General features: G+C 30.4%; 2 protein-coding genes across 3 annotated transcripts in view; both read left to right on the top strand.

Moving 5' to 3' along the window:
* LOC122497803 (nuclear receptor subfamily 2 group C member 1-A) overlaps positions 1-14,491 on the top strand; it is a 68,684-nt gene that overhangs the window by 7,322 nt on the left and 46,871 nt on the right. The window lies entirely within an intron of this gene.
* Positions 3,820-5,809, top strand: LOC122497804. The gene is made up of 2 exons (XM_043605104.1): positions 3,820-4,508; positions 4,604-5,809. Exons 1-2 carry the CDS (start codon positions 4,169-4,171, stop codon positions 5,248-5,250), a joined length of 987 nt encoding a protein of 328 aa, XP_043461039.1. The 5' UTR covers positions 3,820-4,168; the 3' UTR covers positions 5,251-5,809.

The raw sequence follows: 14,491 nt of genomic DNA, 5'->3' as shown, positions 1-14,491 counted from the left end.
GTAACCTCACTAACTTAGTTACTTAATCGGAACAAAACAAATTTCTGTTGTTGTTGTGACCGACTAAAAATATAACAAAATAACTATATATATTATACGTATAAATAATAAATAAACATTTATTTGCTGAAGAATGAGTAAAAATTAAAAAAAAAACGTAGGGTAATAGTTTTTTTATTATTGTTTATAAACCAGTTTTCGTTCGAAGTGATATTTTAATGTTTTATTATTTTTGAACAAATATAATAATTTTTGAATTTTGACACAAACATTTTGTTTTAAAATTTATTTAAACAAATGAAATTTGTTGTTTTTACATTTTTTTATCACAACAAAATCAGAATATAAAGGTAGGAATAACATGAAAAAGCAAATTACGTGTTAAAATTTTAAAGAATAATTACGTGTTAAATGGAAAGTGGAAGCAACGTAGTCGACCGCGTAGCGGTCGACGGAGGCGCTAGTGTCTATAAAAGAATAAATACTAATATATCTCTAATGCAATTTTACAACGATTAAGGAAATTATGGAATATGTTTTTAAAAAATTGCTTTTATTTCAATTTTTATAGATACATTTATACACTGAAAAAAAAGTATTGAACCAAGAAAATTTTTCTTGGTTGAAGCAAATCGTGGGATTGAATACGGCCAATTCTTGATCCAAGAAAATATGGAATTCGACCAAGAAGTTAATCTTCTTATACGAAATATAAAATGTATTAAATGAATAAAATATTTTCTTGTTCTAAGAATATATATAGATGATTGAATTATTTTATTCGATTCATTCAATTTTTTGTAACGTTCGTTCAAGTAATTCAAGATTTAAATGAAGAAAACATTTATTTTGTGAGAAGAACAGATATTCTTGATCCAAGAAAATATGCACTCAGAGAAACAGTTTATTTCACTTAACCAAACTGTTTAATTAACCTATTTTATTTGTCACGATAGAACAATTTTGTTGATTTAAATAAAAATTTGGTTCATTTTAATAAATAAGTAAAATTTGTTTGATTATTGGAAAGAAATTTTTTATTTGAAGTTGTTTGTTTCATTTAACCAAATTTGTGTTTTGAATAGAGAATATTGTTTAGTTAAATACAATTTGTTCGACACAACACACAAATTTGTTTGATTTAACCAAATCATTTTATTTGAGTCAAACAAAAATATTTGCTTCTCTCAAAAAGTACATGTGTGAATTTAAAAATGGCGATCTCACTTGTCTACAGTCCGCGTTCGCGTCAAATTTATTAGTTAAATCGGTAAATCAAAGAAACAAAAAATTATAAGTGTCGGTTAGTTAGTTTATTTTGTTTATATATGAAGAAATATACAATATTTTACTTAATTGTTATTTATTTTCCTCTAATAATGTTTGAGTTTTCTAATTTAATATTTTCAAGTATATACATATTATTGGTTAATTTATGATTTATTATATGTAAAATTTTAAAATATCAATAATTATATAATAAATTATAAATTAACCAATAATATGTACTAGAAAATATTAAATTAGGAAATTCAAATATTATTAGAGGAAAATAAATAACAAAATTAAGTAAACAAAAATATTTATTTAAAGGAACCAAATGCGTTTACTAAAACTATTTATTTGAATCAAACAAATCTTTTCTCTTAAAATAAACAAATTTTTTAGTTATATTAAATAAAAATTTTTGGTTAAGTGTAATAACCATTTGGTTAATACAAATAAACGTATTGGAAGAAATTATTTGGATGAATCAAACAAACGTTTGGTTGACTGTATAGCAATGCATTTATTTGGTTGATTCAACCAAAATTTTGTTGTTTCGAACAAATTTTTTTCTGAGTGTGTAATTCGACCAAGAAGTTAATCGACTTGTACGAAATATAAAATGTATTAAATGAATAAAATATTTTCTTGTTCTACACGGAAAGAAAAAGTCCGTCAACCATTAATGGATTAGTATATTACTTTGAGACGGGACTCTTTTTCCGTTGATGGTTACTTAACTTTACTTAACGATTGAAAACGAGTCATGGATTGATTAGAATGCCAGTATGTGACCAATTGTTTTAGATTTAATGCTGAATTGTTATCAATGGCTGTTTGAATGTTTACGAATCATTAGTGAAAGTTTGTGAAACGTTAGTTGACTCGTATTCCGGTTTCTCTATAGTCCATGTGTTTTTGCTGTCTGCTATACATATCCCTATATACTATTATGTGTAATGTGAATATTTAACTTAACTAATAATTTGCAGTTGAATTGCGTCTAGAAATTGACCTCGATAAAAATATATTTTCTTTTATATTTCTCGCTAATTAAAAAGTAGTTATTAGTGCAAAATCATTTCTCACAAGTTGTGAAAAATTTTGTTATTTGGTACACTGAGAGAAGTCCGGGAACTAATACGTCCCGTGCGAGCCTTACTGCGAGATTACGTCTCGGTCTTCTCTCAGTGTATATAAGAACAGTTCGCTTCTAAACTTAAAGTGTTATAAGTGTGCGTTTCTATACGTGTAGTTATTATAAGTGCGAAAATGTGTTGGTCTAAAGCGTCTAAGAGTGTAAATAAAATATCGGAACTGTGCAACGAAAAAAATGTGTTCATTCTGTACCAAATAGTGTCTAAAATTAGGGATAATTCTGAAAGAAGTTGAATTTTTTGAATGCTTTTGATAGTCATAGAAAATTTAATAGACAGTTTTCTAAATTTTAGTGAACGAGTTTTATATATTGATGACAGTTTTCTAAATTTTAGCAAGCAACTCGTCACTGATTGTGACTCAAAGTAATATGTTATCCATTCAATGATTTTGTGTCCCGTCTCAAAGTAATATACTAGTCTATTAATGATTGACGGACTTTTTCTTTCCGTGTAAGAATATATATATAGAGAATTGAATTATTTTACTTGATTCATTCAATTTTTTGTAACATTCGTTCAAGTAATTCAAGATTTAAATAAAGAACACTGAGAAAACTGGAGTATTGGACTAAACATCTGGAGGGACAAATCGTTCATATTTGAGAGTTAGCTATTGGATAACAATCTAAATGTTCAAATACACCATTGACAGATATTCGTGCCATTTCTCTAACAGAGGGACAAATTAACCATCTTGAGAAATCCCTTCCTTATCCGGCGCGAAATGAATAAATATGGCAACCTAACCCCTAAATTAAATACATAAAATGTCAGAAAAATAATTTCGCGCGCAACAGATCGTACACATTTTCTGCGCAACTTTTAACCCTCAGATATTATGGGAGAGAATATACAAGTAGATTTCCATTATCAATTTAAAATTTATTTTAGAAGGACTATTTAACTCTCTTCATAAGCAAAGGAAACATACACTTTTTGAACCTCTGAATTTGACTCTCCAGTTTTCTCAGTGAAAACATTTATTTTGTGAGAGAACGCAGATATTCTTGATCCAAGAAAATACGGAATTCGATCAAGAAATTAAGTAGCATGTAAGAAATGCAGAATATATTAATTCAAAATCATTTATGTATCAAATCAAGAAAGTATGTTCTCTGTCCGAGAAAATTTTTTCTTGATTTGAGAAAATTTATAGATTTCAATCAAAAAAATACTTTCTCAATACAAGTAAATTATTTACTTAAAATACCCCCCCCCCTCCCCTAACCTCCATCCCATCTTTTCTAATACTTAGGTCAAACATTTTTATTATTTAATTAATTAACATTTATATTTTTTATTTAAATAATTAAATAATTGTTATTTTACATATATATTTACATTTAATTATTACTTAACACAAATACAACAAATATACCTTGAAAGAAAATTTTCCACGGTCGGAGGAATTGAACCCGGGTTGCACGCACCAGAAGCCGTCACGCTACCACTATGCCGGTAGGGGGACAGTTTTCCCAATCCACTTTTCCCAACGACTTTTTTCCCAATGAACATTTTTCCCAACGAACAAATTTCCCAATGGTCATTTTTCCCAAAATTTTTTTCCCAACGGACATTTTTCCCAATGAAAATAAAATTTAAATTTTTAATCACAATGAACAATTGCAATCGTTGTCAAGACTAACTTCATTGTTGTATATGATAAAAAAGTCATTTGTTAATCATAACCGTTAGAGTAAACTTGTATCAAAGTTATAAGTGAAAAAATTCAAATTTTTATTATGGCTGAAGCAAATTTACAAGTAATTTATACCAATAGAAGTGTCAGGCTTAGTATTTCCGGATTTTTGTATTGCAAACATTCATCAAATTCTAAACTCGGTCGAATATATTGGAACTGCAAACAGAAAGGCGAATGTCACGCACGAGCAACCACATCTAGTGACTTAGAAAATTTATCACTTTTCAAAGGGCCTAAAGAATCTCCTCATGAACATGCTCCGAACCGAGACGCTGTCGACGCTGAGCGAATAGTGGCTAGGGTTAAAAGAGTAGCTGAAGAACATCCGGAGTTACTTCCAGCACAAATTATACGTAGAGAGCTGCAAAATGTCCCATCAGGTAGAAAATAGCACTAATGCTTAAATATTAAAATCATTAAATTATTAAATTTATTTGAGTAATTCAGTAATTAACTATAACTATATTTAATATAGGAATCCTGTCAGAGATGCCGGAACGGCCAAATCTCCGAAAACAAATTTCTCGTACTCGCTTACGGCATATGCCCAGTAACCCTATTCGTATCTCGGATTTGGAAGAAATTCCCGAACATTATAGGCAAACTCTCGGTGGAAATAACTTTCTTTTATACGATTCTTATCACGATGATGAAGAGGAAGAAGATGTAACTCAAGTTGGTGTAAATCGAAAACCGCAGACTGTTGGATTGCCTTTTGTTCATGCTCTTTTAGAAAATAAACGGCAATCTTCGTATTTGAAAGTTTTGAATATAGTTTTAAAGGAGGGCAGAAAACTTATACGCCAAAATTTGAAGTTGCCAATATATATTATGACTGATTTCGAAGTTGGTATAATAAACGCTGCTAAGGAAGTTCTCGGTGATGATGAGGATGATAGAGTAAACTGCTGTTTTTTCCATTTGAGTCAAAATGTCTTTCGGCGCATTCAGGCAGAAGGGCTCCAAGAATTATACGAGGAAGAGGACGAGGAGCTCGTTTGCGGTTCCAATACTGCTCACCAACTTATCCACCTCGATTATGGAACCAGTATAATTCTGTTTTGGAAGGAACGGCTAGAACAAATAATTTATCAGAGGGGTGGCACAATCGCTTCCAATTAGTAGTTGGCAAGCATCACCCAAGTCTGTTTGTTCTTTTCGATGAGTTGCGAAAAGAACAAGCAGACACGGAAATTATGCTGCGCCAACTACAAATTGGGCAGCGAATAAGAAAAGGATTAGACAAGCGAAGAAGAGAAACAGAAGAGAAAATTTTGAATATTGTCGAACAGTATAGCGAATACGCACAGCGCGAAAACATATTTCGATACTTAAAAACAATAGGTCACTACATTAAATTTTAAATCAATTAAGACATTATTTTCTTAATTCATCAACACTAAAAACAGAACATCTACACTTTTTTATTTGTTAATAAATAATTTTGGTAATAAAATTTATTGTTGGGAAAAATTGTCATTGGGAAAAACGTCCATTGGGAAAAACGACCCATTTTTGGGAAATTTGTTCATTGGGAAAAATGTCCATTGGGAAAAGAGACGTTGAGAAACGCGGATTGGAAAAACTGTCTACCAATCCACTATTCCATCCTAGCCTCAATGGACAGTTTTCAAAAACTGATATTTAAGTTGCATATACATTTGAAGAAAAATATTTTCTTGGATCAAGAACACCGGCATTGTGTTAAGTAAAAAAAAGTTTCAAAGCAAATAAATAAAATGATTTGATTCAAGAAACATGAATTCTCTAGACAATACTTTATTATTTCGCTTAAGAACATGATATTCTAGATTCAATACTTTTTGGTACTTCGGAAAAGTAAAATATTTGCTTGAAATAATTACATATTTAGTTCCGCCAAATACTAAATTGTTAATTCAAGAATTCTGTTCAATGCTAATAATTACTTGACACAAGAAAATGAATTTCTTTCTTCAAATAAATATGGGATTAATTGAATATAATTTTTAATCAACTTGAAACAAATATTTACTTATATTAACCTTCGTATTTTCTTGAATCAGGATTATATGAGCGTTGAATTAAGTAAAAACTTTTTTAAAGGAAACAAAAGAATGATTTAATTCAAGATCTTACACTTAATTGAATTGAATAAATAAAATATTTCATTCCAGAAAATATAATATTCTCGCAAGAAATTAATGATTTTGAAACATGAGAATATAGAAATGCTTCAAGTAAAAGAAATGCTTAGATTAATTAATATTTCTTTGAAACAAAATAATTTTTAATTGAGTTGAAACAATTATTAACTTGTATTAATCTTTCCGTTTTCTTGGCTCAAGACTATGGGTGTTGGATGAAATAAATAGTTGCTTTAAAGGAAATAAAAAAATTATTTGACTCAAGATACCAAATGACTCAAGGTAAATTACTTGACGTGAGAACATGATATTCTTGATTCAATACTTTTTCGAGACGGGGGCATTGGGGTGTCTTATAGGATCATGCAAGGCTTTTAATAATATTTCTACACTAATTACCCTGTATGACTCTCTAGTGCTTTCGAAAATGAACTACGCTCTATTTCTTTCTAATCCTTATTATGATAAGTATAATGATGAATTGGAAAAAGTTCAAAAAAGATTTTTAAAGTACCTAGCTTTTAAAACTGACGGTATTTACCCTCCACGAGGGTGTGACTATGATGCTCTTTGTCGTCGTTTCAATTTTTTAACTTTATCACAGAGAAGAATCTATTTTGCAACATTATTTTTTTATAAGATTCTATCATCTCAAATTTAAGCTCCACAACTTTTGCGCCAAATTCCATTTAGAATACCCAGAATTAATTCACGTAAATCTGAACCTTTTTATTTGACTCCTCCACAAAGTATAATTGGTGAAATTGCTCCTATTTATTTTTCATGTAAACATATTAACAACATGTACTCTACGTTAAAGCCAAATCTCGATTTGTTTTGTTCCTCTGAGAAGGAGTTTAAAATAATACTTAAAAAATATTTACACACTTTGTTGTAATAATGTACTTAGAAGTGATAGATTTGATTAATTTGATTTGATTTGGTTTGATTGATGGTGTGAAGCAGTACTTGCGCACAAATTATAAATATGATTGTTACTTTTTATATTTTTTTTTTTATTTTAGTTTTCGTTACCCATGTATGGTCCAATTGGACTGCGGGATATTTTCATAAATAAATAAATAAATAAATAAATAAATAAATAAATAAATAAATAAATATGGATGCAGCAACCTTAACTATGGATATCCCGTATTTTTCAATATAATATGGCTGTGATATCCATGTATCTGGATGTGTCAACTATTCCTTTTTCTCCGTGTGGGTGTTAGATTAAGTAAAATCTTGTTTTAAAGGAATCAAAAAAATGATTTAGTTCAAGATCTTACACTTAATTGAATTGAATAAATAAAATATTTCATTCCAGAAAATATAACATTCTCGCAAGAAATTAATGATTTTGAAACATGAGAATATAGAAATGCTTCAAGTAAAACAAATGCTTAGATTAATTAACATTTCTTTGAAACAAAATAATTTTTAATTGAGTTGAAACAATTATTAACTTGTATTAATCTTCCCATTTTCTTGGCTCTAGACTATGGGTGTTGGATGAAATAAATAGTTGCTTTAAAGGAAATAAAAAAATGATTTGACTCAAGATACCAAATGACTCAAGGTAAATTACTTGACGTGAGAACATGATATTCTTGATTCAATACTTTTTCGAGACTTGGCGCATGTAAAACAGTTCGTTTGAAACAGTAAAGTAGATATACATGGAGAGTTCTAACCCACTAAAATTGAACTGCGCATGCGCATACCTTAGTTTTGGCGCGAAAATTTAAATTTTGAATCTAAGTATATTTGGATATGTGTGAACATGATCATTTGGTATGAGATTTTTGATGCACTTTGATCAGCATGTGATAAGAGGTAAGTATTGTGATGCTAAGGCGGATATCACATCACAAGGGGGGGTAATATTCAGACCATGATTCTGAGGCGGATATGACATCATGGGTGAGGGTGCGATTCTGAGGCGGATATGATATCACGGGGAGGATACGATTCTGAGGCGGATATGGTATCACGGGGGGGGGGGGTCAGACCATGATTCTGAGGTGGATATGACATCACGGGGGGCACGATGCTGAGCCGGAAATGACGTCATACTTCCTAGAATTTTGACATGTGTAATTTGATATATTCTTATCTAAGGAATTTTTACCATCTACTTGTTGTTTATAATATCTTTGATTTATTGCTTCCGGTTTGTGATTTATCTAAAGAATTTTTCCCACGAGTAATTTGATACCTATTTATTTCCTGGAATTATAGTCTTTATTTAAGCTATTGTTTTACATGTAATTTGATATCTTTGATTTATTGCTTTCGGTCTGTTTTATTATACAGTTCATTTATTTTGTTTTGACTAAGTTTTATCTAAGGAATTTTTACAAACATTTTCGGTACTTTTCATAAGAATGCTTTTGATCTTACCGCAATTCCACGAAATCTATAATTAACTTCAAGGTCAAATAGGTCATATCTTGTGTATATAAAGAGAGCAGTTTTTCTCAAATGTCAAATATTCAATGTGTAAATGGTAAATTATTGTAAAGAGAGGATAAATAAATACAAGAATGCATACAATTCAATTTATTTTTATTTCAACCTTCCTTAAATACATTATAATTCAGATTCGTTTATCCAACTGTTATGAGAGTTATCAAAACCTAACCATTTTACAAATACATTAGATCCTCGTTTTTTTAATACTTTTTCAACTAAATATACATCTGGATATTTAACTTTAGAAAGTTCTTGCTCGTAAAAACATCCACTTATTAGATTTTCCTGATAATCCTTCAAGATATATGTTATTGGATTAGTATTTTTTACATCGCTTATAGTAAATATTTCCGTAGTCCAATTTGGCGTATAACCTTTTTCAAAAACATGCTTAACTTTACTTATACGTACTCTATCTCCAACTTTAAATTTCTTATTATATTTCCTGTTTACTGCAACTTTTTTAAATACATCAAACAACAAATTATTTTCATTTTGAGCATTTACATCTTTCGGTTTCATTCTTATTGTCCGATGTTTACTATTATTATACGCATTTACTAAATCACTTAGTATGTCTATCCATTTGTAATTACCGCGTAAACTGAATTGCATCCACATTTTATTCTTCAAAGTACGATTAAATCGCTCACAAATTGACGCTTTCAAATTACTATGAGTAGAATACAAGTTAATGTTATAACTTTTAATAAGATTTTCAAAATGTGAATTATAAAACTCTTTTCCTTTATCTACTTGCAAATTTTTTGGTATACGTTTTTAAATAAAATAGATTTCATTGCCGCAGTCACATCTTCACCTTTTTTGGACTTTACTGGAACAGCCCAAGCAAACTTTGAAAATGTATCAATGACGGTTAACAGGTACTTGTAACCTTTATTTTCTCTAGCATAAGGTTGCATTTCAACAAGATCAGCTTGCCAAGTCTCGTCAATACCTCGAATGTTAACATTTCTTCGCTTATAATTTTTTCTCGCTGGTTTATGTAACTCTTTCACCAACTGTAGTTTTTGATCCTCCATTGTTAATTACCTTCAAGTGTGCGCAGTCTGCTGTCTAATTGTAAAATAATCTCTTTGCTGGTAGACATCATCTCTATATTTCTTTCAATACTGATTCTTAGATTTTCAAAATATTTTTTTATCAAATCTTCTATCTCTGCAATCTTTACAACATTGTCATTTATATCATTTCTCACAGAACCGATTACATCATAGATGGCGTTCGTTTTAGATTCAATAACTTTGTTTACAGTATTCAAGTTTACTGCATCACTGTTGCTCTCAGCATCAGCTACGTTACAAAGTTTCTTATTTTCAATATTAAAATCTCCTTCACCAGTCAATTTAAAACCAAGTCCTGGTGGACCTCGATTTGAAGTTTCTGTGCTTTTAAACTGACGTCCGAATATGTCGATACTCATCATGAAAATGATAAAAATTTCTACAACTGTTAATTAATAAACAATTCCAGCTTCTCTCAACTCTTCAATAATTGATATAATCTCATTATTATGACTGGGATTTCCAGCTGCTTGAGATGCCAAGAGCAATCTTAAACGATTAACCAATTCATTAGGATCATCCCAATAAACATAATCAATTTTTGCATCTTCTTGTTGAGTCATATATTCTGGAATTAAACCTTCACCAGAATGTACTGCTATATAGTTTAGATATTTTAAACTCTTTTTATCTCTAACAGCGCCATCTGCTTTGTAATATTTTTTATGAGCATTAGTTGATATTACAATATTTTTATAATTTTCCCGATCAACTACACTTAAAACAGCTTCTTCTGGAACTTTTTTGAATAAAAGCTCAAGTAAACCTTTCGTTGCAGGATATGTTTTATTACCTACACTAATATTATTTTGTTCAAAATTTATTCCTGAATTACCAATCATTAATTGCCCTTTAGATAATTTACAAACTCCATATGAAGGATCTAAATCTTTTCCCTTTTCATCCAACATTTGAAGATATAAAATAGCACCATCTTTCTCTGATTTATCTCCATCTCCATTATCATCTCCATCATCATCATCATAATCATCACCGTTATCGTCATCATCAGCAGCTGTTGCAAATGATAAGTCATCTCTTAAAAATGAATCATTCTCTTTCTTAACTTCTTGATCTTCTCCAAACTCTAAAGGAAGGTCTCCCTCTCTTTCAATTTTTACTGGTCGAATTTGTTTGACAATTTCAATGTCGTCAACTAATTTCTGAATTGGTGTCACTATAGGTTTAAAGGTATTATTTAAAGTCTGTTCAATTTCTTCCTTGCCCAATTTCATCAGTCTGTGCTTTCGTCGAATAGCATCACTGGCTTTCGCAATTTGACCAAGAATATCTTTTTGCTTTCGCAAATGTTTTAAGTGTGTAGAAGACATGTTGATAGACCAATGTCTTGAATGAAACTGTTTACAAAGAATATCATTTCTCTAATTTTATAAAACAATCAAAACATTTTCTATATCTACCTTCATTAATATCACGATCTTTATCAATCACTATAAAATCATGCTTATTTTTCCAACAAGAGTTGCAAAGTTTTTAAATTCCATAAATGTCATATCAGTATTTACATGATCATCATAAATATGTCTAAGATTCATTTCATCTTGTTTGAATAAAACTAGTAAATTAACATTGTCACGTATTAAATGTTTTGGAATGCGCGCATATGTTTGACATAAATAAAAGCAATCCACAGCTTTGTTTCTTCCCATAGCAAAAAAGGCCTTAATATTATCTTGTTTTTCACATGCTACGTCATCAAATATAAATATTGAGTTTGGTAACGCATTGTTTGGTTCTACAACATTCACATGTTCATTAAATGGAAAGTAGCCAACACCCTCTACTGGTTGCAAAATGTTTTCTAAAAATTTGTATTTTGGTTGATATAACGATTTTGAGTACACATAAACATTTTCAAATCGTAATCCATTGGGATGTATTAGAAGAGCAAGTAAAGCATTTGTCTTTCCACAATTTGACGGTCCACAAAATATTGCTCGCACACTATTTGGCAATAAATTACCATGACGATTATCTGTTTTTTTATTACAATCTTGAACAAGAGTGTCAAAATTGTAAACTGGTAATTTAATCGATTGTGCTTCGAACTCCATTCTTACGATAACTGAGGTTAAAACTATAAATACAAGGTTTTTAATAGTTTCAATGTCAGTTTACTGTAGTCGCTTGTAACGTTTGCATGCAAGTCCAATAATAAGGTCCATGCTACTTTACAGCATCTGATTGCTAGGTCTAGTTTTTAGGAGAGGTTTGCGATTTGGTGTCGATCGTCAACTCTTTCATGCTTTGGGCAAGGTCCACGTTTCCTACTGTCGGAGGCAATTGGGATAATTGACTATTACTGTGATAATTGACTATTACTGTCATAATTTTTTTGTTAGATCATCATCTGTTTGTAGTCAAATGACAAAAAACTATAAATACATTGGTTATATAGATTTCCCCTTTAGTCTTGAAAAAGTTTTGTTCCCGAAAAGAATATAAATATGGGTGTAAATAAAAAACAAATTAGTTTAAAGAAAACTTCGAAAAGAGTAAGACGAGGTATTTTGAATAAAATTATCAATAAATTACCTTTTGAACTTCATATACCTGGCTATCAATACTGTGGTCCAGGAACAAAATTGTCGAAAAGATTAGCACGAGGTGATCCAGGAATCAACCCTCTCGACGCTGCTTGTAAACAGCACGATATTTCTTATTCAAAAAATAGGGAAAGTGTAGAAGCGAGAAACGCAGCTGATAGAGTACTTGCTGACAAAGCTTGGCATCGTGTGTTTGCTCCTGACGCAAATTATAGTGAAAGAGCTGCAGCTTACGCAATAACAAATGCAATGAAGGTCAAATCAAAATTGGGCATGGGAATCCTTTCTTAAAAAAGACATGGAGTGGAAAGGTCGAATGTATCGAAAAGTATCGAAGTAAAGAATGGGCAATGAGAATGTAAAATCTTAATAGAAGGGTGTTTTTAAAATTGTTTGTACATGTGAAGGTGGCGCTGCAGTCGTATGTTATTTAAAAAGAGCGCGAATATATAAATTTTATTTTTGTTAAGAGAAAGTACTCATAATAAATCTTATTTTGCATTGTCAAAGAAAACGTCAACATTTCAAATATAAATAAGCAAATTATTAACTGAAAAAATTTGAATATTACTATTAATGAAATAATGGACTTGGACAATGGACATATAAAAACTAGCACCGTAGACGGCAGCTTGCGGCCGTCGGAGGAGCTAGTCAAGTCAAAAGAAAATATGAAGAAAAAGAGGGAAAATAAAAAATCAACGTTGAGAAAGATTGTAACAGCAGCTAAAAAATCTATGAAATTAGATACAAATGCACAGTCTACTATTAAATCAGCACTTGAGGGTGCACGTTTGGCAGTTAAAATTGCTGGTGGCAGGCGAAAAATTAATAAACCTCGAGTTTTACCGATACCTGCTAAAGTGGGAGGAATTTTACCTTTTCTTATTCCTTTGTTTGCGGCTTTAAGTGCAACAGGGGCTCTAGCAGGGGGAGCAGCTGGCATAGCAAAAGCTATAAATGATGCAAATTCTGCAAAACGTCAACTAGAGGAAAGCAAGCGACATAATCAAACAATGGAATCTATTGCCTTAGGAAAAGGTCTCTTTCTAAAACCATATAAAGCAGGACTAGGCCTTCATCTAAAACCATACAAAGTAGGACAAGGATGCAAGTCAAAAAACTTGAAGTAAAGCTACCTCACCGTGCGCTAACAGATTTAGATTTACTAAAATTTGCAAAGAGTTTAAAAATTCCATATTTTCGAGGAGTTTTTATGCGAAATGAACTACCTATGCGTGGTCCTAAAGAAAATGAATTTGCAATTATTAATCTAGATGATAAAAATGGTCCTGGTACACATTGGTGTGCATATAAAAAGAATAAAGATAAAATCATATATTTTGATAGCTTTGGTAATCTTCGACCACCTGCGGATCTTGTTAAATATTTTGGTGTTGGTAGCATAAAATATAATCATAAACGATATCAAAACTATAATACATATGTATGCGGACATTTATGTCTTAAATTTTTATGTAATCAATTGAATATTCCTGATTTGTATACTTTGCATATAAATAAATGATATTCTTGGTTTAAATGTCAGTTATTAATTTGACCTCATCATGGACGATTCACTTATTTTAACGTTGTCTGGAAATTCATCCATCTTAGAATCTCAATTTTTTCCACCAATAGAGTTGTCTAATTTAAAAAATTATGCTCTTGGTCTTGTTGAATTTTAACTTTTAATTCTATTCCTAATATAGATGCTGGGAAAAATAAATTTTACGTAGGAAATGAAGAAATTATTATACCCACAGGAAGTTATGAAGTTAGTGATATTCATCAAGTTTTGCATTTAATTTTAAAAAATAAAGGAATTAATTTTAGAATCAAACCAAACAATAATACATTGAAATGTACAGTTTATTGTGATGAAGAAATTAATTTTAAACCAAATGATTCTATAGGTAGTTTGTTAGGATTTTCTCCTCGCAAATTAAAAGCTCAAGAATACCATGAGTCTGATCAATCAGTATCAATCATTAAAATAAATTCCTTAAGAGTAGAATGTAATATAACAACGGGAGCATACATTAATGGTGAAAAAGTGCATACAATTCATGAATTTTTTCCTATTGTTCCACCAGGATATAAAATAGTG

Source organism: Leptopilina heterotoma, unplaced genomic scaffold (assembly GCF_015476425.1).
Source record: "Leptopilina heterotoma isolate Lh14 unplaced genomic scaffold, ASM1547642v1 Lhet_14, whole genome shotgun sequence".
In the NCBI taxonomy this organism is placed as follows: Eukaryota; Metazoa; Arthropoda; class Insecta; order Hymenoptera; family Figitidae; genus Leptopilina; species Leptopilina heterotoma.
Note: the sequence above shows the minus strand (reverse complement) of the source record. Positions and strands in the feature narration are given on the sequence as shown.